The sequence below is a fragment of the Chrysemys picta genome, unplaced genomic scaffold (assembly GCF_011386835.1).
Source record: "Chrysemys picta bellii isolate R12L10 unplaced genomic scaffold, ASM1138683v2 scaf15, whole genome shotgun sequence".
In the NCBI taxonomy this organism is placed as follows: domain Eukaryota; kingdom Metazoa; phylum Chordata; order Testudines; family Emydidae; genus Chrysemys; species Chrysemys picta.
In genome coordinates, this window is record NW_027052722.1 from 20,848 (window position 1) to 44,385 (window position 23,538).

The 23,538-nt window shown below is 54.1% G+C and overlaps 1 protein-coding gene and 1 long non-coding RNA gene across 2 annotated transcripts; both read right to left on the bottom strand.

Moving 5' to 3' along the window:
• Positions 1-1,609: 1,609 nt before the first annotated feature.
• LOC135977707 (maestro heat-like repeat-containing protein family member 1) lies at positions 1,610-9,113 on the bottom strand. The gene is made up of 13 exons (XM_065578954.1): positions 8,969-9,113; positions 8,636-8,761; positions 7,727-7,873; positions 6,418-6,537; positions 5,652-5,731; positions 5,024-5,166; positions 4,816-4,880; positions 4,193-4,288; positions 3,592-3,696; positions 3,340-3,466; positions 2,839-2,933; positions 2,454-2,603; positions 1,610-1,768 (listed from the first exon to the last, which is right to left on the bottom strand). Exons 1-13 carry the CDS (start codon positions 9,104-9,106, stop codon positions 1,610-1,612), a joined length of 1,551 nt encoding a protein of 516 aa, XP_065435026.1. The 5' UTR covers positions 9,107-9,113.
• Positions 9,114-14,375: 5,262 nt separating this feature from the next.
• Positions 14,376-17,897, bottom strand: LOC122172722 (uncharacterized). The gene is made up of 4 exons (XR_006173250.2): positions 17,785-17,897; positions 16,402-16,484; positions 15,176-15,256; positions 14,376-14,751 (listed from the first exon to the last, which is right to left on the bottom strand). It is a non-coding gene; the product is annotated as an uncharacterized LOC122172722 (long non-coding RNA).
• Between the last annotated feature and the right edge of the window lie 5,641 nt (positions 17,898-23,538).

Consider the following 23,538-nt stretch of genomic DNA (forward strand, 5'->3'; position numbering starts at 1 on the left):
GCCCAGGGTCAGCCCGGCCTTTCTCTGGGCTGTCATCCAGCAGGATGTGCAGTACCTCCCTGGTCAGCATGGGGTCTGCACCTAGGAATCTCCAGATGGCCTTGGTGGGGCTGTGACGGACAGAGGGACGGCAGGTAAGGAATTCACACAGAGGACGGGCCCAGTTGGTACACACCAGGGATGATGCCCTCCGAGGGGTGACGGGCCAGAAGCAGCAGGTTGAGCCTGCTGGTGGCTGACCTCAAGGCCCTTCAGGCACTGTCCAGTCCTAAGGGGTTCATACCCTCCTGCCTGGGCACTGCCAGGGGGCGCTGTGTCACAGAAAGGGATGGGTGGACGTGGCCAGACTCACTTCTCCCAGCTTGGGGGCCCCCTCCCTCCCTTGCTGCCTTCTCCTGATGGGAACCAGAGGGGCTGGGGTTAGAGCCCCCATGGGGGAAAGCAGTGACTCTGGGCTCAGGGGTGGGGGCTGGTGTGAGGAGGTGCCCACCCTTGGGAGGGGCTAGGGCTAGGTGCTGGGCTGGATCTCCTGAACTGGGGGGGGGGTGGCCCAGAGTGGGAGCTGCGGCCAAGGAGAGCAGGAGCTCCTTCCCCATGGGGCAGAGTGTGGGGGTTTCAGGAGGAACAAGGCTCCAGTTCTGGCCACGTCATGGCTCTGGGGTGCGGGGTTTGGAGAAGGCTGTAAAATGGGCTCTGTGCTTGTCGGCTCTGGGCAGGATGCAGGGAAGGCACTGCTGGCCCAGGGGAACCTGGCAGGCTGGTGAATCGGAGAAGACCAGCCTCTAGGGGTGGGATGAGACGTCTAAAAGCGTGCGGTGATGGGGAAGATACCAGGCTGGGATTCCAGGGGGGAGAGGGCATTTCCCAGTTGGGGGGAGGGGGTGCCCCTGCGGGGACATGCTCAGTGTAGGGGCGTCTGTGGGGGCAATGCAGTTAGGTTGGCCCCTCTCCTGCCTCAGCCTGGAGGGATGCCCTGCCGGGAGCAGGGGGCCATGCTGACAGAGGAGGTGACCCTGCTCACATGGGGTCTCTCCTGGTCTGTGTAGTGATGGGGGGAGTGGGGGCTGGAAGACTGTTCTGGCCTCCAGCCAGCCAAGCCATTGCACAGCCGAACCAGGATGGGGTGGACTGGTTAGCAGTGCACAGAACGAAGTGGGGGAGGGTGACAGCTGTGTTAGGAATAGCTCAGCTGGGGGAGCCCTGAGCCGGGGGTCCCAGAGCACACGGAGCCCTCCAAGGGACAGGGAGGCTATGCTGGGGCAGGGCTGTTCCCTGGGGGCCTGTGTGCAAGGGGAGAAAGAAGAAATTAATGATATCCTGTCTCCTAGAACTGGAAGGGACCTTGAAAGGTCATCGAGTCCAGCCCCCTGCTTTCACTAGCAGGACCAAGTACTGATTTTGCCCCATATCCCTAAGTGGCCCCCTCAAGGATTGAACTCAGAACCCTGGGTTTAGCAGACCAATGCTCAAACCACTGAGCTATCCCTCCCCCCATGGATTGACGTACAGGGTCTGTGCTGCATGTAACCGTGGTGCTGTGGAGTGATCCCATTAAGGGGGGGCTTGGAGGCCGGAGTGGGGTGTTCTATCCTTTCCCTGGGGCTGGCGCTCACCGTTTGTAAGGCCAGGGCATCTTCAGGAGGATGCTGACCGCGGTCTTGGTGTGTTGTCTGGCCAGTAGGTGGAGAATGTCTCTCGTCCCCTCACTCAGCCGCCCCCCCCGGGGTGGGCTCAGTGTGTAGGAAAGAGCCGCCTGGAGATCCTGCACCTGCGGAGGCAAAGCAGGGGCTGAGACCCTACCCCCGCTGTGGGTGGGTGGCAGGCAAGGGCCAGGAGGAACTGGGCAGGCTCAGAAACAAGGCAGCGGTCACATGGCCCGGCGGAGGCCATGGATAAACTCTCCTAGCGAGTGACTGAGCCGAGGGGGGTTCTGGGTTCGGTACCTTGAAACCCCCACCCGTGATCCAGCACCGTAGAACTAAGGGTCCCAATCCCGCTGCCCAGTGACACCCCACCCCCCGGATATCCCGGCTGTACCTCCCCTTGTGACAACATGCCTGGGCTGCTTCAGCACCAGAGTGGGGTCTAAGCGTCTGGGATGCATTTCCATCCTGTACGTCAATCCATGCCCACTGGGCAAAGAGTCAGTGGACACGGGGGACCCCACCGCAGGCTCTGTTCCTCCAGCTGGGGGATGGGTCTGGAGATAGGGCACATTTCCCAGGGAGTGAGCTGGGCAAGCCAGACTCCTGGGATCAAAGCCTGAAAACCATTACAGGGCCGTGCCCAGCGACCCCCTTGCAGACAGGGCATGGATGGGTCCCATTGATCAATGATGGTGAGAAGGGATGTCTCCCCTCCACATCCTCCCTCGTGCCCCAGGAATTCTAGGCACGGGGCAAGATGGAGCTGCCCGAGATGTCAGCATGGTGCCTCCAATGCCCAGCCATTACTTGGCCCTGCAGCTCTGATTCTTGCTCTCTCAGCACCGCCTCCATGACGCCCGCCAGCTGGTCTGCACACTCCTCCTTCTCCAGCAGGCCCACCAGCAGGGTGAAGCTGAAGGGCATGAGGTCACTCGACTGCAGGTGCTTCGCGATGAGCTGCAGGGAAAGGCACAGGCCGAGTGTGAGCAGCGAGCCCCGGCCCGGGGAGTTGGGTTTGCTCTTCGGGGAACGGGGACAGAGGCACTGGCAGCCTGTGCCCAGGGCTATGTGAGTGGGCACTGGAGCCCATACCCAGGAATTTCCATCTGCCGGCTCCTCATCGAGGGAAGGAGCCAATAACCCCCCTTTCCCATGTGTGTGTCTGTCTCGCCAGCCACAGTCTTTTACTCACCATAGCAACATGGACAGGGTTCTCTCTGCAGCTGGCATCCTTCTGCGTCTTGCTCAGCACGCTCACCACCGCCCCTGTCTTGGTGTACACGACAGCTGCACAAGAAACCAGCAGTGCTCAGGCAGAGCTCTCAGGGCCGGATTCTTCCCCCTCCCCTTCGAGCCAGATCAGAGGTGCCAAAGAGCCAGACTCCAGCCGCAGCTGGGAACGACCAGCTAGGGTGAGCTCTCAGCTGGCTTCTGGGCCAACTGCCCACTCTTCACCCTGATGTAGAAGGTGTGTTGGGGCTGGGATGGGATCAGGGGAGGTCCCAGATGGTCCCAGGCACCTGGTGAAGGGCAGATGCCAGGTCAGCCCGGGAGGTACCAACCCACTTCTGCTCTGTGTCCCTCTGGTCAGGGCTGCGATGAAGGCGCCATGTTCTCTCTGCAGCCCTGCTCGCTATGTAACAGCTGGGGCTGTGAAGGCTGAGAAGTGGCGACTGCTTCCGCTCTATCTTACCTTTGCAAGGCGTGAAGAGCCAGTAGAGAGCCTGAGATGCCCAGTATCTGGTGGCCTCCTGAGCATCGAAGGCCTGGCTTGTCAGCAGCCCGGCCATGTAGCCCTGCTCTACCATGGGTTTCAGGTCCTAATGGGCCACCAAACAGAAATTGAGGGCATAGGTCGGGACGAGCCCAGCTCTGTCTGTATTCCCCCCACTTCCCGTGAGTGCTGGGAGGGGGGGGGGGGGGCAGCAGGGTCTGCGCTGCTCACCTCGGTGATGGCTTTGAAGCGGTAGAACATGAAGAGCCGGGCGCTGGCTCTCACAGCTCGGCTCCTCTCCTGGGCCCGGGGAGAGCAGATCCACGGCTGCAAGTGCTGGGGAGTAGGGAGAAAGTCGTGTGAGCGGCAGCAATGCCGGGGCGACCTCCAGAACCTGCTTCCCGCCCCAGCAGGGAGAGGACATGGAGCATTTAACCTCTTCTCCTCCACTTCCGGACACTGGAACTCAGCGCTCCTCTCCTGTCTGGGGGGCGTTGGCACAGGTCTGAGGGTCTTGGGCTCAGCGCTTTGAGGATTCTCCCCATTGATCCTGTAGGGTCTCGGGGCTGTTTCCTTCAGGGGAACAGGGGCTCCAGGCCAAATGTAGGAGGCCAAAGTGACACCCCTGGAGCAGGACTAGGATTGTCTTGCTGGATCCCAGGGTTGAGTGTATGCCCCAGGGGGACTGGCTAGTTCATAGCAGCTGGGAGGCCTGCTCAGCCCCCTCGGGATCAACTGGAGCCTTCCCTCTTGTGGTTCGGGTAGAACCTGACCAGCCGGCCCATCCCCAGATGGCCAGTGTGAATGGGCCCCTCCCCCCACCCTATCATACCAGAAAGAGATGCAGTAGCGTGGTGGGGGTCAGGTGCTGCTCCAGGAATGTCTGCAGCACAAGATCCAGGCCCTCCCAGGGCAGTTCTTGGAGAGACTGGAGCAGAGAGAAGCAGGGAAGTAAATAACAAGGGAGGTGGGGTGCACGAGGCAGGGGGACGAGTGGATCCCCCCGTCTGGAGCCAGGTGCTGTTGGTATTCGGGGTCCCTTTACCCAGGTGATACTGATCCCCCTGGACATAGACATGGGTCTCACCTGGACCACGGGCTGCCCTTCCCCAAAGAATCCTTCCTCCCACCTGGGCTCCCCAACACATGTACTGAGCTGGGCTCTGGAGGGAAGGCCTCCTCCCTCCCGCTCTGGAGGGGCCCCAGCTGCCCCCCAACACCCCGCTGGCCCCCCAAGGGCTGAGCTGTTCATCCCGCTCCAGCCAATCTCTGTTTCTGTGGCAGGGCGAGTCATGGCCTGGCCGTGTGGCTGTCCCGAATCTATGCTTTGATCCCTTTGCACCAAATGCTATTTAACGCTCTGGGCCAGAGCCTCAGCTGGTGTAAACGGGGGTAGCTTCTAGCTCCCTGTGCCAAGAATCCAGGGTAATTCTATACAGTCTCACAGACATTCACCTCTACAGCTGTTCTCCCTGCCAACCCCACTGCAGAGTCAACTGCGTAGCCACTTGTCACCAGCCCTTTGGAAAATAAACCGAGGGGCTGGATTTGGCTGGACACGCAGCTCTCTGCATCGGGCCAGGGTCCAGCTACTCAGCAGGGGGGTGGCTGAGTTTCCCAGCCAAGGAGGCAGGTGGAAGCTGCAGCTTTGTCCATGCCTCACTAACCTCTGCCCGGAGAGTGGAGCTTTTTGCCACCTCAGTCCCTCTCAGCTTCGCCAGGGCTGGGCGCTGAATCATGGCGCTGGCGATACAAGTCCCGATGGTCTCAGCCTCCTGTTCCTTAGACAGGTGAGGCTCAAATTTCCTGATTGGAAGGAACGGAGCAGACGGGGCCATTAGACCGGAGACAGGTCCTGGCATGAGTCAGGTTGAGTTTGATGGCTCGAGGGACAGCTCCCTCCCTTAGCAGCAGAGCTCCAGGGGGCATCTCCAGCAGAGCCACCGCCTAGGGAATGGTCCTGTCTGGAGATGCCTTTGCCCCCTGGGCCCGGCAGGGGCTCTGCTGGGGAAGCTGCTCTCCGGGGCTGATCCTGGGCCCTGCTCTGCAGCTGCACCCATTCACAGCACTTCATGCTGATGGGAGGGGCTCCCTCTTACCAGGCAAGACGCAGAGATGGGGGCTGGATAAAGAGACCCGGAGGCCGAGGAGGGTATGGTCCGTTAGTGAGCCACCAGGGAGAAATATCCTCCGGTTCTTATTGCAGCTCGTCCCTCCCCCACTTCCTCTCCCTCCATCTGCCCCTCCCCGGCTGCTGGACTCCGCAGCTGAGTCAGGCCCCATGGACGTACCCTATGTATGAGATGGCCAGCAGGGCATGCTGGTGATCGGGGCTCTGCAGCCGGGCCCGGTCCTTGCCTCTGAGCATCTCCTGCAGCACAAAGCAGAGAGTCAAAGGCAAAAGAATTTGGGGAAGCCCGGTTCCTCAGCAAGATGTGGAATCTCCAAATGCAGTTTGACGCCCCCACCGACCCTCAGCCCCAGCGTGCAGTGCACTGGGGCACGGAGCTGGGAAGCTGGCCTGGGAGCGGCCATGTGGCCAGAATGCAGGAGACATTCACCAGAGCCCCTATTTCGCCATTCCTGACAGCACATCTGGAAACTTCAGCATCTGCCACGGAGCAGGGAAGGGGGATCTGGGCAGAGGCGATTTTGTGACGGGGAGCATTAGAGTCCTGAACAGCTGAGGTCGAATATTTTCCTGCAAACCAAGGGAGGGCTGCGCCTGTTAACGCCTCAGGATCATGTCCCGGAGTGAAAACCCTTGGAGTTAATCCCCAGGGCGCTTTCTGGCTGCCAGGCAGATCCCTGAGAAGTGGGATGGGGAATGGTCCCAGGTGTAAGCAGCATGAATCCGCTAATGGAAAATAGTGTCATTTAATTCCTTGGGCTGGAATCGCACCAGAAGAATCTGGCATCAGCACTGGGTTTGCAGTGCACAATGTAGAACCCTGGGCACCGGGTCGCAAACACAGCACATGGCCTTTAAACGCTAGAGACTGTGGCACGTGCATCTGCCCTAGGGACCCCTCCCAGGACCCAAGCGTGCTCACTCACCAGCAGGGGGGACAGCACGGTGTATGTGTCCTGGCTCACCAAGGGAATCCTGCTCACTTGGGTGACAGCTTCACCCACCAGCGCGAGGCTTCTCAGAAAAGCAGATCTCACCAGTGGGTCCTGGGCTCACAGGCAGGAGGGGGAGAGAACAATGAGGAAACAGCCACAGGCAATAGAGAGCTGAGACAAAAGGCTACAGGGCGAGTCTCTACAAGGGAGCTGCTGTCCTAGGCGGGATTGCCCTCACACCCTAAGGGAAAGGACCTGGCTTGCTGAGTGGAACATCTTTGCATTCCCTAGGGCTGTGGGTCTCCAACTATTTTTACTGATGACCCCTTTCACACAGCAAGCCTCTGGGTGTGACCCCCCTAATAAATTAAACACCCTCTCTAATATATTTAACACCATTATAAGTGCTGGAGGCAAGTGGGGTTTGGGGTGGAGGTTAACAACTCGCGACCCCCCCATGTAATGACTTCGTGACCCCCGGAGGGGTCCAGACCCCCAGTTTGAGAACCCCTGGCCTAGGGGAATATCTCTGGAGATGAATGCAAGGAATGGGCTGATTCCCAGAGGTGCTGAGCACTTGCAGTTCCCAGAGCTGTCAGTGGGCCCTGGGACTGCTCAGCTCCCCTGACAATCAGGTCGTAATTGGCCGATCTGGGACAGGAATCTGCTGCTCTCTGCAGTTGGCTGGGCTCTCCCTACCAAGGCATCCGTTCTCCAAAGAGAACATTCAGTTAAACCAAAGTAGCATCCCCTCTCCTTTTCGCTGGGACGCGCATAGGGGCATCGTAACCAGCGTAGGACTGAACGTTGGCCTCAAACCTCCGATGGCAAGAAAACAACCTAGAGTTATCTCAAAAATCCCCCTTCAGCAACAGAGCCTGTCAACCGGGCTAGGGGCCTGAATCCCCCTGTGCGCCTTTTGTGTCCAGCTACACCATTGATGGCAGTGTGTGGGGAAAAAGGCCCTAAATCTTTATCTTCTGATCCGTGAGTGCAGCACAAGCCTAGAGGTACCAAACAGGGTACAGTCGTCTCTGGGACAATAGCACCAAGTGATGCTCAGTTACACTCTAACAAGGCCCAGATAGGAGTCCTTCCATTAGCTTCCATGGGCCTAGAATCAGAGAAGCTAATTGAGATGGGGCAGTCACAGAGAATGGTGCTGTTCCCATGTCTCCTGTCCCTCCTGGGGCAAAGGGCCAGCCCTCTGAGCTGAGTTTATGCAAAGACATAGCTCTGTGCTGCTGTGCATAGCCCGGGTAGGTGCTGTGTGGGTGGACAAGGGAGGGCTCTGACTTACGTGTGGGCTCAGAAAATAATGTTGTCGCATGGGAGCCAGGATATTGAAGCCTATGGTCTCTAGGATGAGATCCGTGGGGCCTGAGTGGACCACGTGCCCATAGGTGAGGAGCAGGAGGCTTCTCAGCTGCTCGATGGAAGCTGGCTCCTGAGAATTGCAAAGGAAAGAGTGAGGAGAAGGGATGGCCTCCAGCTGCTCCTAACTTACAAATGGGGCCAGGGGAGGATTTTTCACCCAGCCGGCTTAGCAACCAAAGGCTACTCTGCTGAGCTGAATTGCCTGGACTCCGAGGCCCTTCCCAGCTCCCCAGGATTGGGTGGTTGAGGTGACCCGGCAGCCGAAGGGGACGCACTAGCAGCTGCTTTAATTCAGCCTAGCTCCAGAGATGTCACTGGGACTACAGTGGATTGCACTGGTCCAGAGAGTTACTGGGAAGGTGGTGGCGGTGGTGCGGGGGGAAGGGGGGATGCAGGTTAATGTCAGACATGCCAGCCCTGGTGAGTCTGCCAGGAAGGTCTGTGAAATAGCCCAGTTCAGGGGAAGACCAAGGGTCTGTTCTGCTAGAAATGTGTCAGCGGGAGCTGATGGCTTGGCAGTGTCTTTTAGGCCCTCTCTGAGCCTTGTTTATGGGGCTGCATGGAGCATGTCTGAGCTCCCCAGGAGATACCCTGGAGAGCTTAGACAACAGGACCCACCTTCCCCCCTGGATCCACCCCATTGTGCTGTGATTGCAACTCCACGGAGGAGTAAGGAAAGAGCTCCCTGCACGGAGGCTGAGCCACTGCTTGGAAATTCAGCTCTTTGCTGAACAGGCTTCTGGGAAGCAGGGTCCTCCCTGGCAGGTCCCTTTACCTGCAAAGGCTGGTGAAGGGATGGATGAAAGAACAGAGATGCTAGGTGGGACCGTACCTCCAGAGAGCCACCGGCAGAAGGCTGGAGCTGCACCCTGCTGACAAACTCTTCCCAGTGCTCCAGGATGGCGAAAATCTCGTCTAGCTGTTGCCTGGCACACAGCCCAAGCGCTCGGGCGAATCCCTGAGAGACAGAAAGATGGAGGTTGGGAATGCTGAGCAACAAGCCAAGGGGCCAAGATGGGCTCTCAAAGTCATTGCCATGGGCATGGGGATAAGGAAGATCTTTTCAATCCACTGGACCTTGTCCAAGGCAGAACATACACATGTAGCATCAGGGGATTGACAAAGAATGAGGGATCACTTGACAGTGGAGGAGCAAAGACCTCACCTCTCTTTCCTCTTCTTCTCGGAAATCGACCATCTCCACCAGAAGCCATAGCTGGGGCTTGATGCTCTCTGCTGGAAAAAACATCATCACGGTGCCCCAGCACTTGTAGAGAAAGCTCTGTGAAAGAGACACCATCATGCTGGATGCATTGGGGCATGCACAGAGCCCACTGGGTATAGTTGTCTGTTTCACTGACCCCAAGCTGCCCCTGGTTAGCGACTGCTGTTCTGAACTAGGCACTGAACCCCAATTCCTTCCAGGTCACTGACCTTGTCACCGGGCCGCTTATCACCGTAGGCCAGCTGGCGCCTGATACTAGTGATGAAACAACCCAGCCAGGTGTGGTCCGAGATGAAAAAGAGAAGGTCTTCCAGGAACTGCCAGGGAAAGAAGAGCCAGTTAGAACCGAGAGGGGCCAAGAAACTGGTCCTTTCAATAGCTCCAGCCAGGAACCCACCACAGCTGGGAGGGGAGGGGAAGAGGGAGCGTGCACTGTCACCCCCCAGGTCCCTCCTAATGCTTCTGAATCCTTGTGAGCTGCCCCTGGTGCTTCTCCAATTGCATCTGCTGGACTCAGCCGCTTCCTCTGTCCCACAATGTAGTGCTGCTGAGGGGCCTCTTAATCCTGCCTCAGCGTGCGGGGGGGGAGAGGGGGGCTGGACTAGATGACCTCTTGAGTTCCTTTCCAGCCCTCCATTTCTCTGACCCTTACCTGCAGCAGCTGCTGCTCCCACTCCCTCTGGCAGAAGCAGGTCTTGTGATCTGGAAGAGATGGGCAGGTCAGTTTCCTTTGTGTTTAGACCCTTCTACTGAGGAGCAGCCTTCAACTTGGCTCTTGTTTGGCAGGGGGTGGGGAGGAGCTGCCGACTCACGGGCCCCGAGGGGACCCATGGCTCTTTGCAAATTGCTGATGGACAACAATGCTCCTCAGGCCCAAACCCCTTGATGTGAAATACCCAGGAGTTCTGCTTGCCAAGATCCTTCCCTAGGGTGTGAGATGTCGAATGAAGGTTAGATACGGTCCTGGAAAGGATCCTTCCTGTCTAGGCATGGGGGGCTGGGCTAGATGAACCAAGGGTTATGATCCTGACGTGATCCACTCGGATTCTAAGGTCACAGCATCATATTATACTGGATTCAGAGGGAGGCCCTGGCCTCTCCCTCTCTGAGCCCAGCATCACGGTGTCCCCTCCCTTTGCTCCTGCAAGGGGAGACACTCCCTCCTCACCTTCCACGTAGAGGAGCATTTCTGTCTTGTAGTTATTCCAGAACCGGCCCGACCCGGCCTGGAACATGCTCATCAGTTCGAAGAGGAGGAACATGGCTGCCCTTCTCACCTGCACCGTCATAAACGAAGACGCACCGAGCACCTGGCGGACAAAGAGGCAGAGGTGACTGTACCCCTCCCTTACGAGGCAGTGTGAGAAGGGAGCTCCCTACAGGTGCAGGGGGAGAGCTCAGTGATGGAGGGAAGGAGACAGCAGGGAGGTGGAGCTGACAACCAGGACAGGATTGAGATGGATATTTCAGTTGATCAGGGACACTCCATGGCCCAGCGATTGGCTCCTTCCATCCTCTCACTCCTGGGCTGGCTCTAGCTCAGATGAAGGGAGACAGGATTATCCAGAGGCCGTCAGGCAGCTGCTGGGTCAGATCCTTGGCCTAGGTTAGAGCAGCACAAGGGGAGCTTGAAGCAGCCCGAAAGAGGCAGCTGGGCCATAAAGGGACTCCCCAGCTGCCCCTTGGTAAGGGAGGATGCTGGAGGCCAGGGGGCAGGAGGGGGCCTGCACAACAGTCCCTAAGGGCTCATTCCAGCTGGCTTCTATTGGAGCCGTCCGAGGGCTGCACTAACTGGTGCTGGGGGACCCGGTCCAGCCCCAGGAGCAGGGGAGCCAGGAAGGTGGCTGGCTCAGAGAGCTCGCTGGTTCTGTTAAATGCCGAGAGGCGCTGGGTCGATGTGCAATGAACGCGAGGAATGTGACGAGCCAGCTCCTCTGGGGGCTGTGGGGAGAAGAGCCACCACACACTGCATGCCAGCTCCAGGAGCAGCTCCTTCCCACTGAGCATAAGGAACCTCCTGGCTGCGGGTTACTCACCAGCAGCCGAGCCAGCAGCTCCTGGGGTAGAGTGGACTTGGGGCTTGACCGACACCCTGTGAACAGAAAGGCGGGGCATCCCATCAGGCTCTGGAGGGATCTTTTGCATTCGTCTCTGAGCTCTGCCTGCACCCTTGACGGCTGGCTGTGTCCTTGCAGTGAGCCGGAACCAGAGCCAAGAGCTGATCCCCACCCCACCTGGGGGCAGACGCCTCTCGCTACAGAAGGACTAAGAGCGGGTGGATAAAATACTGGGACTCACCTCTGTTCGCCTTGCCGCACCTCCTGGCCAAGGGCAGCCTGCCTTCCTCCTGCATCCTCTTTACCACCCCGACCGAGGTCTGCAGGAGGAGAGGCAGGGCTGGCCCATGGGCTGCTGGACTCAGTTGAAGGAGCAGCCCAGGCCATAAAACCTGCAGAGCAGAGAAAAGCCATCTCAGTAGGGAAATATCCTCTTCCTGCACCAGCTCTCTCTTTCCTACACTAGACAGGACCCCTGGCCTCGCCACCGCCAGCCAGACCTCTCTACCCAGCCTGAACCATGCAGCGATCCCCACTCCCTCCCCCTTCACACCTATCAGTGTCTGCCTCCAGCACCAAATCAAGTGACACATGACTGACCCCCCGCCTTTTGTAGAGTGTAGCATCGTCATTGACAGCACAGTATTTCCTAACTCCAGTCCCACTGGGAAAGGCTGTGTTCTCACGGCAGGAACGCAATACACCAGCTTGATAAATAAAGAGGAGACTAGGAAACCCAATACTATCAAGTGAAACCATGACAGGCGCTCAGGGAGGTTTGAGCTCTGACCTTCACATCCCCACACAGACCTGCGCCACTTGAAGCACAGACGCAATTGCTGTCTGCTGTGTGGACAAGAGGGGGACTTAACACACACTGTGCCAGAGGGTTACACTACTCTTTGCTAGACTGTATAGAAGAGTGGAGATCAGGAATCCCCGGGCGTCTATCCCCACCTGTAGTAACTAAAGCACATATATTGGGCATGCTCAATCTGAAAGACAGTGTAGCTGAGTGCACAATACTTGGGTCTGCCTTATTAGAAATGTGGCTTCTAGTCTCAGCTCTGCCTGAAGTGACCGTGCGCAACCTCGCTGTTAATTTGTTCAGTGTGGGAAGGGGGCTGGCTAATACTTGACTGCTTAGGCTTGCGTTTTGACGCCTGGGTCAGTAATCAGGTCTGTGCAGTGTGTGGAAACCTAAGCAATGGTCAGCAGAGATGAGATTTGGATGTAGTGTCTCCCAGCTCAGTGGACTCTCCTGTAGGCACCAGGGTAGTGTGGGTGAGAGGCAGGAACTCCTGGGCTAGGGTTGGCTTTTGCAAAACAAGAATGTGATGGGCTGTATAGACCCCAGCCTGTAACAGCCAGGGAAAAGTTAACAGAAGGACCAATGAAGAGGGACTGAGCTATGGAAGCTGCAGAACCAGCCTGACTGACCACAGGGGATACTCGAGTGGAAGAGCCCCTGTGACACCAAACGCTGGCGTGCAGGGGCACTCAGCCGGTGAGTGTTCCCTGTTCCAATGACCCAGGTCTGGCTTGGATCCGGGGTCCATTTTAACCAACCCCATGATGTTCTGGAGCGGGGAGGCTCAGATAAATAAGTCTGGCTGGGGCCTGTCTCATCGAAAAGCTCAGACCCAGAGAGGCCTGTGTCCAATGGAGAGGGGCAGGGTCACTTACATTGGCCATTCTGGGGGAGTCAGCCAGGGACTGCAGGGTGCTGGAGCAGAGCTGGCGGACCTCGAGCTCCATAGTGCGCCTCCCGTCTGCTTCCTCCTGATGGTGAGAAGTAAGGGAGACACCAGGGAGATTTAGATTCGGTGGAGAGCTTCGTGGCACGGTAACTCTAGTGGGCATGGCAGGGGGTGAAAATGGGGCTTGAAGAGAAAAGGCGCAACCCTGGCTGTGACTGTGCCATAACCAGCCCAGGGTCTGTGTGGAGCCAGTTCTAGGCTCCACCCCTCTGCCTGGTGAAAACCAGATCCATCATGGCTTAGTCTCCTAAGGTGGATGATCACAGTGAGGCGAGAGAAGGAGGAAGCCAGGGGTCCTGCCCTCCCTGCGCAAGGGACAGAGCACGCATGGCAACTGGGAGAGGGATCAGAGAGAATGGGCTGGGAGGAAAAAACACTGTCTTCTATTTGTCATCATCTTCCATCAGTAGACGGAGGGTGCCGTCCCCAGTTCCATCTACTTCCCAAGTCCTATTTGCTGCCCATCGCCTGCCCATCCCCATCTGCAGCTGCCCCCCTTCCCTATCCCTTGACCCCATGTTCTGCCCTGTTCACGGACTCCCGTCACCAAGTCTCTGTGGATTCTTACCGTGCTGTCGAGGGTCAGGGTGCACTGACGCACCAAGAAGTCAATTAAGGGTCTTGAGGCAGATTTCTCCAAGAGCCCATGCGCCTCCATTGTCCTTATAAAATAAGCAAGGGCTTCTCTGACCTGCCAGACCCAGAGAGAAACAGAAATGATTTGCACACAGTGTGGAGGGACCTTGTCCCCTCCCAGTCCAGGCTGGGATCCTTTCTCAGCGGGGGGTTTGGTGACGTACTGCTAGGCAGCCCAGAGATGACAATGCAGCCGGAGCCCTGCAGGGATTCTCTCCCCCACCTTCTGCCCTACACTATGGAGCACTGATGGGTCATGTGTTTCGATGCACAGGGTCCCGGCAGGCTCTGCACTGGCAGGCAGACATTCACTAGCTTTGGCCGTGTTGGCCATGGTTCCAGACTCACCCATATGCTTGTGCTCTGCAGGAGTGGCCCCAGGGCTATGAACAGCTTCTCGGTATTGTGCGTCATTTCGGAAACTGTAAGAGACACAGACACACGGCTTGGCAGGGTTGATGTTAAACTGGGGTGTGCAGGGACCTGAGATCTCAGGAACCTTAGAGCAACCTCAATGTCCCTACATGACCCTCCTGGCAGGTTACCCCCATGGGTAACCAGCTGCATCTGCCCACGCTTGCAGTTCCAGCAGTGACTGTCCTCTCTCATTGCCGCAGCATCGGCTGAGGGGCTGCAGGCAGAGGCGTAGCGAGCGCTCTCCGTACCCTCCGACCGGAGGGGGCCCCCCAAGGAAGGGGGCCCCTAAAAGTGGCAAAATAAATACCACATTCCAGTTTCTGCATTGTAAGGGGCTCCGCCCGGACATATGTTCGGAGGGGGCCACCGTTCGGAGGGGGCCACGTTCTTTGTTGCTACGGCCCTGGCTGCAGGACTTGCATTATCTACTGCAGACAGGTATAAATGACCCCAATGAGGCCCAGTGCTAAGCGCTGCTAACTGCACAAGAGGCCATAAGACATCAAAAGACAAGGCCTCGCTGTGGGGTCACTTACTGTTGGATTGGACTATCCGGTCCAGAATGAAGAGACTGGCACAGGTCTCCTCTTCCTCGTCCTTGTTCAGCCTCCTGAACAGGAACACGAGCAGTTCCACCAGGAACAAGTGAGCTGCAGGAAGAGGAGTGAATCAGACTGGGGTGAGTGAATCATAAAGGGGAAGGGAATATAGTTCTATGCCTGGGCTCTGAAATTCCGCAGGCTCTGGGAAATCTCCTTCTCTGGGAAAGGTGAATGGGTTTCTTACCCAGATGGATCAGAGAGTCCAGGGCCTCTCTCCGCTCCTCCAGGGCCTCTCTGGGGAGATGACACACCTAGGGGAAGAAAGCAACAGCAGCAAAGGCAAACTAGATCAAGTGTCTCTCAGGCCAAGCCCTCGGATGGCAGAGTGAAGGGGTGAGGGTGGAGAGGCAGATTCTAATTCCCATCTAAAGAACAGGCCAGCAAGCTGGATCAGTCTATGAGTGACGCCGAGGCTTCGGGGGCCATGGCTCATGTAGAAGCAGAGTTTGACGGGTCAGGAACCGAAGATGTGGAGCGTTGGAACAAGGTGCGGGATGCTGATGTTCCCGGTCAAAGGGGGTGGGGTGAGTGGGAGGAAAAGAAACCAAAGGAGAGTTCTCTAGGATCCATCCCCCAATGGGAACAGGATGAGGCAGGGACAGCTCTTCCCACAGCCTACCCAGTTTAAGCCAACAGGCCCCGGGATTTTGCCTGAGTGATCCCAGCATCTCTTACCATGGAGTGGAGTGCTGGGAAGAGGGTGCCAATGTCCTTCCTCAGGGCAGCCTCATCCATGTCCCTCACGCAAGCAAGGCCCTGTGCAAGAGAAGAGACGCAGGGCATGGCGATGACGTGTCAGGCAGACAAGCCCCAATGTGTAGAGTCTCCATCAGCAGCTGGGTTACCACTACCCAGACTTGGAAGGAATAAAGTTATGGCCTGGTGGAGAGCAGCTTCCAGCTGGTGCCGGACTCTCCCTTCTCTGGGAGGGGCATTTGACCCCTTGGTTTGCACTAGCCTAGTATCACTTATGGTTGGTTCAACAGGATAGTTGTACCGGGCGCCAGCTGGGGTGGTGTGTGCTGAGAGGATGGCAGGGATGGCGGGGCGCGGTTTGGAAGAGCGGGGCCTGCCCTGATTACTTATCACTACTGATGTTATGGCAGCGCCCAGAGGCTCCAGTCAGGATCAGGCCCTGTTGCACTGGGTGCAGCACAACGCAGACAGAGACAATGTCTGTCCTGAAGGGCTGACAGTCTAGAGACCCACGCAGACAGGTCAGGGATTGGGAGACAGCATCCAAGGGCTCCTCCCTGCCCCCGCGCTGGGCTGAGGAAACCACGCAGGAGCTTGGAAGGGAGAGCTTAATGTCCCTTCATGCGGCCTTACCAGGGGCCAAGGATCTGGCCCATTGTCTCTGCCTGCTCACCTCCTACAATGGTCACTTCCAGAGTGTACCAGGGATGTACACTCCTGCTTTCTGGCCTTGGGCCAGCCACTTCCCCTCCCGGAGCCTTGCTCTCCACAGGTATAGCTGGGCTAACAGCTAACCCTGCCCCGGGCCCAGGGAGAGGTGAGTGCGCGGGACACTCTGGGGAGAGGTGAAGCTCAGGATTATTTCTCTCCCTGGTTCCCTAATGCAGCCCATTGCTGACCAGCCAGCAAAGAAGAAAGAAACCAGAGCCAGGTGCTGGGAATGGAGTCGCCTCTCTCCTCCCGTCTGCAACACCTGCCCTGGTAAGGGGGGGTCAGAGCATGTTCTCTAGGGCCAGAGAATGGCAGTGAATCTGGGAGCAAGAGATGAGGAAAGGGAGTCAGAGCCTTAGAGGGTCAGTGTGTCGTGGGAAAGGCAGTAGGGGGCGGGAGTCCAGGCTGAGTTGGTGATGGAGGGAACCTTGTACCATCTGTGCCATGGGCACTTCCCCAGTGTGCTGTGGATTTCCCGCTCTCTCCTCACTCACGCTGGTCTTCCTTGGCGTTTCCTCCTCCTCGCTGATTGGGGCGAGCTGTCCCCTGGGTGACAAATAGGCCTTTCGCTTGGTGCCTAAAATGAACAGAAGGAAACTAAGGTTGCTCTTAAGCAAAGTAAGCAGCCATGGGATTAGAGGGAAGGTCCTCTCATGGACTGTAGCTGGTTAAAAGACAGGGTAAGAATACATTTTCGGTTTTCACAAGGAGATAAATAGTGGGGTCCCCAAAGATCTGTACTGGGGCCTTTGCTGTTCAGGGGTAAAATAATGAGGTGGCAAAATAGGTGGATGATACAAAATTACTCACCATTGTTAAGTCCCAGGTAAACTGGAAAGAGTTACAAAGAGATCTCACTAAACTGGATGACTGGGCAACAAAATGGCAGATGAAATTCAGTATCGATGAGTGCAAAGTAATGCACATTGGAAAACATAATCCCACATACAAAATGACGGGGTCTAAATTAGCTGTTTCCACTCAAGAACGAGATCTTGGAGTCATTGTGGATAGCTCTCCGTAAACATCCACTCAATGTGCAGCGGCAGTCAAAAGAGCTAACAGAATGTTGGGAATCATTAGGAAAGGGATAGATAATAAGACCGATAATATCATAAAATGACTAGGGAAGTGTTATTTACCCCTTGACAGAACACATGAACCAGGGGTCAGCCAATGAAATTAATAGGCAGTGGATTTAAAACAAACAAAGAGAAGTATTTCTTCACACAATGCACAATCAACCTGTGGAACTCATTGCCAGGGGATGTTGTGAAGGCCAAAAGTATAATTGGGTTTAAAAAGAACTAGATAAATTCAAGGAGGATAGGTCCATTAATGGCTATTAGCCAAGATGGTCAGGGATGCAATCCCATGCTCTGGGTGTCCCTAAACCTCTGATGGCCAGAAGTTGGAACTGGATGACAGGGGATGATGGATCCCTTGATAATTGCTCTGTTCTGTTCATTCCTCTGAAGCACCTGGCATTGGCCACTGTCAGAAGACAGGGTACCGGGCTAGATGGACCATTGGTCTGACCCAGCATGGCCATTCTTATATTTTTATGAAGAGCCACTGGGGAGCTGAGCTGGTAGAGGGAGCTGCCTGGTGGGTCAGTTCCCCCTTTACTGGCACCCAGGCTGCCCGGTGATGATTCCAGTGCTGCCCTGTGGCAGCAGGGCTTTAGCCCAGCGTGGGATGGCACGGAGGCTGGCGTGTAAGGTGGAGCAGAGGGCAGTGGCTTATGGGCATGTGCAGAGCAGGGCACAGAGCCTGGGTGGAGTCTCTTCTTGCCCTCTCAGCACTGGGGTTTGGATGTCACTGTGGCTACTTTCCCCGGCTTTATTCCTGGCACTCAATACTGGGCATGGGCCTACCTGGATCAGGAGGTTCAGCACAGAAAGTGCTGCAGTGGCTGCCCGCTCCTGCAGCCAGGGTTTGTGGCGCCGGGTCTTGTTTTTGGGCCGCCTTCTGCTCCTCTGTGTCTGTGGATACAGGCAGATGCTTGGTTAATTTCCTGCAATCATGGTCACTAATAGAATGCCCTGGGGGCGACAGGGACATACAACTGTGTGGGAACTGTCTGTACCTTATGGAACCCCTGGCGAGGGATTTCCACCAATCACTGCCCAGACAGTGTCATGTTACTTAACATTGAGATCGGGCATTTCCTCTTCCAGTCCCTTTACAAACATTACCCACACCTTCCAGACCCCAGTGAAGATTGTCAGTCTTGTTAGCCCCATTATGAAGCTAGGAAAACTGAGGCACTGAATGATCCTGTGTGCACTGGGATGGAACTTCCTGATGGGACAGAAATAGACATTTGGTGATTTGTCACAGCGAAAGGCTGTTGACTCCTACCTGGGACAGAAGAGTCAGTGGGGCCTGGCTGGCTGGAGTCCAGATTTGTCCTGTCCGTTCGGAAAGGTGTCCATCCTGTAATTCAGAAGGGCAGTGGTGGGGTGAGGTGTCGTGGGACTGATTCTATGTAAGGGCAATAGGAATCAGAGAGGAACTGGGGTAAATCTGTATCGTGGGGGACGCTTCTGGGCAGAATTCCTACTCACCAATAGTCTGAATCAGTCTTTGGCAGAGACGGTCCAAAAACCCCATATTGACTCCTAGACAAGAACCAATGTAAACAGATCACAGGAGTTTCTCTTCTACTGCACAGACCTCAGAACATTCACACCTCACTCTTGGGAGGCCAAGCCAGTGCTCTGGTGCCCGGTGCCCTGCATTGCCATGTGGAATGAGACCCAGGCTCAATTCTCTGTGCTGGTCTGCGGCTCCCAAGATGGCTGGAATTGCTCCAGGTAGGGGGGAACCTCCATTTACATGGGGAGGCTCTCTGCTTGACTAGGGGCTTTGAAGGGGATTCCATTGAGTCCCCCTCAGCCAGAAGGACGTAACACATGAGATGGAGAACCCCAAGGAGACAGAGACATTGCAAGGCTCGGATGGAGGTAGATGTACAGAGCTGCAGCACTGAAATGTGGGATCCCCCTTCCTTGAGGATAAAATCTTTGTGGTACCTCTCCTCTTCCTTGGGATTCAGCAAGGCGGCTCTATCACCTACAGCATTTGGTTCCATGAGGTATTTGAGTTTATGAGGTAGGTTCTGACCAAGAAGTTACCTATTCTGGCCCACCTCACTGCACAGCCACCAAACCAGCAGTGCTTGAGACAGAATCTGATCATGACTCACAAAGCCATTTGTAATATACATATGAAAAACATGGGCATCTCAGTGACGAAAAATGCATTGGTGTCTGTTTCCAGGAATGGAATGTGTGTGCTCAGTAGCACCCACAGTTCCAACCACAGCCATGGTCGCTTGACACACAGTCAGCCAGTTACAGATCACAATGATCATTTGCACAAGCAGTCACTGCAACTGCTTAGCTAATTGCTGCAACCGTGCACACGAGTTAATAAGCAGTTTTTCATAGATTCATAGACTCTAGGACTGGAAGGGACCTCGAGAGGTCATCGAGTCCAGTCCCCTGCCCTCATGGCAGAACCAAATACTGTCTAGATCATCCCTGATAGACATTTATCTAACCTACTTTTAAATATCTACAGAGATGGAGATTCCACAACCTCCCTAGGCAATTTATTCCAGTGTTTAACCACCCTGACAGTTAGGAACTTTTTCCTAATGTCCAACCTAAACTTCCCTTGCTGCAGTTTAAGCCCATTACTTCTTGTTCTATCCTTAGAGGCTAAGATGAACAAGTTTTCTCCCACCTCCTTATGACACCCTTTTAGATACCTGAAGACTGCTATCATGTCCCCTCTCAGTCTTCTCTTTTCCAAACTAAACAAACCCAATTCTTTCAGCCTTCCTTCATAGGTCATGTTCTCTAGGCCTTTAATCATTCTTGTTGCTCTTCTCTGGCCCCTCTCCAATTTCTCCACATCTTTCTTGAAATGCGGTGCCCAGAACTGGACACAATACTCCAATTGGGGCCTAACCAACACAGAGTAGAGCGGAAGAATGACTTCTCGTGTCTTGCTCACAACACACCTATTAATGCATCCCAGAATCATGTTTGCTTTTTTTGCAACAGCCTCACATTGTTGACTCATATTTAGCTTGTGGTCCACTATAGCCCCTAGATCCCTTTCTGCCATACTCCTTCCTAGACAGTCTCTTCCCATTCTGTATGTATGAAACTGATTGTTCCTTCCTAAGTGAAGTACTTTGCATTTGTCTTTATTAAACTTCATCCTGTTTACCTCAGACCATTTCTCCAACTTGTCCAGATCATTTTGAATTTTGACCCTATCCTCCAAAGCAGTTGCAATCCCTCCCAGTTTGGTATCATCTGCAAACTTAATAAGCGTACTTTCTATGCCAATATCTAAGTCGTTGATGAAGATATTGAACAGAGCCGGTCCCAAAACAGACCTCTGCGGAACCCCACTCGTTATACCTTTCCAGCACGATTGGGAATCATTAATAACTACCCTCTGAGTACGGTTATCCAGCCAGTTATACCCCCACCTTATAGTAGCCCCATCTAAATTGTATTTGCCTAGTTTATCAATAAGAATATCATGCGAGACCGTATCAAATGCCTTACTAAAGTCTAGGTATACCACATCCACCGCTTCTCCCTCATTCACAAGACTCGTCATCCTATCAAAGAAAGCTATCAGATTGCTTTGAAATGATTTGTTCTTTATAAATCCATGCTGGCTATTCCCTATCATCTTACCACCTTCCAAGTGTTTGCAGATGATTTCCTTAATTACTTGCTCCATTATTTTCCCTGGCACAGGGATACCTACCTCAGTGGTTTGAGCATTGGCCTGCTAAACCCACGGTTGTGAATTTAATCCTTGAGGGGGCCATTTAGGGAACTAGAGTTTAAAAAAAAAAAACTGTCTGGGGAGTTGTCCCCCTTTGAGCAGGGGGTTGGACTAGATGATCTCCTGAGTTCCCTGCCCACCCTGATATTCTATGACTCCACAGAAGTTAAACTAACTGGTCTGTAGTTTCCTGGGTTGTTTTTATTTCCCTTTTTGTAGATGGGCACTATGTTTGCCCTTTTCCAGTCTTCTGGAATCTCTCCTGTCTCCCATGATTTTCCAAAGATAATAGCTAGAGGCTCAGATACCTCCGCTGTTACCTCCTTGAGTATTCTAGGATGAATTTCATCAGGCCCTGGTGACTTGCAGGCATCAAACTTTTCTAAGAGATTTTTAACTTGTTCTTTTTTTATTTTATCTTCTAAATCTACCCTCTTCCCATTAGCATTCACTATGTTAGGCATTCCTTCAGACTTCTCGGTGAAGACCGAAACAAAGAAGTCATTAAGCATCTCTGCCATTTCCAAGTTTCCTGTTACTGTTTCTCCCTCCTCACTGAGCAGAGGGCCTCCCCTGTCTTTGGTCTTCCTCTTGCTTCTAATATATTGATAAAAAGTCTTCTTGTTTCCCTTTATTCCCGTAGCTAGTTTGAGTTCATTTTGTGCCTTTGCCTTTCTAATCTTGCCCCTACATTCCTGTGTTGTTTGCCTATATTCATCCTTTGTACTTTGTCCTAGCTTCCATTTTTTATATGACTCCTTTTTATTTTTTAGATCATGCAAGATCTCGTGGTTAAGCCAAGATGGTCTTATGCTACATTTTCTATCTTTCCTACCCAGCGGAATAGTTTGCTTTTGGGCCCTTAATAGTGTCCCTTTGAAAAACTGCCAACTCTCCTCGGTCATTTTTCCCCTCAGTCTTGATTCCCATGGGACCTTACCTATCAGCTCTCTGAGCTTACCAAAATCTGCCTTCCTGAAATCCATTGTCTCTATTTTGCTGTAGTCCCTTCTACCCTTCCTTTGAATTGTGAACTCTATGATTTCATGATCACTTTCACCCAAGCTACCTTCCACTTTCAAATTCTCAACAAGTTCCTCCCGATTTGTTAAAATCAAATCTAGAACAGCTTCCCCCGGTAGCTTTTTCAACCTTCCAAAATAAAAAGTTGACTGCAATGCAGTCCAAGAACTTATTAGATAGTCTGTGCCCCGCTGTGTTAATTTCCCAACATATATCTGGATAGTTGAAGATCTTGGGCTTCCACCTGGTTAGATGGCCGGTAGTAGACCCCTAGGATGACATCACCCATGTTTTTTACCCCTTTTAGCCTAACCCAGAGACTCTCAACACTTCCGTCTCCTATGTCCGTCTCCACCTCAGTCCAAGTGTGTACATTTTTAATATACAAGGCAACACCTCCTCCCTTTTCCCCCTTCCTTCCCCTGTCTATCCTTCCTGAGCAAGCTGTACCCATCCATACCAACATTCCAATCATGTGTATTATCCCACCAAGTTTTGGTGATGCCAACAATGTCATAGATGTATTTATTTATTAGCACTTCCAGTTCTTCCTGCTTGTTAGCCATACTTCTTGCATTTGTATATAGGCATCTAAGATACTGATTTGAGCTTGCCTCCCAGTTTTGCCCTGACCCTCCTTTCTCTCTGCCATTATAGCCCACGCTCCCTCCTATTTCCGACCCATCTCCCAGGTCTCCATGTTCTCCACTTACCTGTGGGCTTTGCTCACCTGTCCCCGTCAAAGCTAGTTTAAAGTTGTGGACATCCTTCTGAATTTTGAGGCTAATGAGACGTTTACTCTCATAATAACTGTTGTGATTCTCTAATATAGCACCCTGCGTTAATATACCACTGTTCACCCCGAAGGATCCCATGGGAAGTATACTGTTTGCACAAGCTAGAACTAAACATTATGTTAGTTTATGTGTCATTATATAATGCCTGCATCTGTAATTTTCACTCTGTGCATCTGAAGAAGTGTTTTTTTACCCACGAAAGCTTATGCCTAAATAAATCTGTTAGTCTTTACGGTGTCACCGGACTCCTTGTTGTTTTTGTGGATTCAGACTAACATGGCTGCCCCCGATACTAAACATTATGTTGATTCTGTAAAAGACAGTGCAGATGAACAGCAACTTTGGCCTTGGAAAGGAATTCTGGCTGTGTATCACGCCGCTTTCTGCCTACCTGGACCAGGAGACTCTGTGACAGGTGGGTTGCCATCTCTGGCTGACACTGCAGTCTCCTGCACTGCTGTGTCTGTCAATAGAAGAGAAGGGTTAAATTTCTCCATTAAAGGTCTCTGGTTGAACCGCCAGGGGAATGATGTGAATGATAGTGGTGAGGGGAAGGGAGTTTTCTGTACCCAAAGCAGCAGGTTCCAGTCCTCTTGTGACACTTCAATGAACCTGATTTCACTGAGTAACAAATACAGTCACACCTGGGTCACCAAAGAACTTTCTCAGTTACAGAGAACACCTGTGTGACCCAGAAAGGAGCGATTCTCTAAACAGAGGCAAAGCCACCCCAGCTCTCCTTCTCACTGTCACAGGTTGGGGCCAACAATCACAGCCCCCGACTCCCACACAGTATACAATGGGGTCTCAGCAGTGCAGGGGGTGGGGACTAGTTTGCAGCAAACACAGCTTGGAGGATTTAGAAATCTAGCGCGTGCAGTGCTTGGGGAGGGAGAACCGCAGGGAGATGGAGACTCCAAGAGCCCTCCTCATTCAGGCAGTGCAGACCACAAGGCCTCTGGAAAAGTCGAATGCCAGGCACAAGCAGAA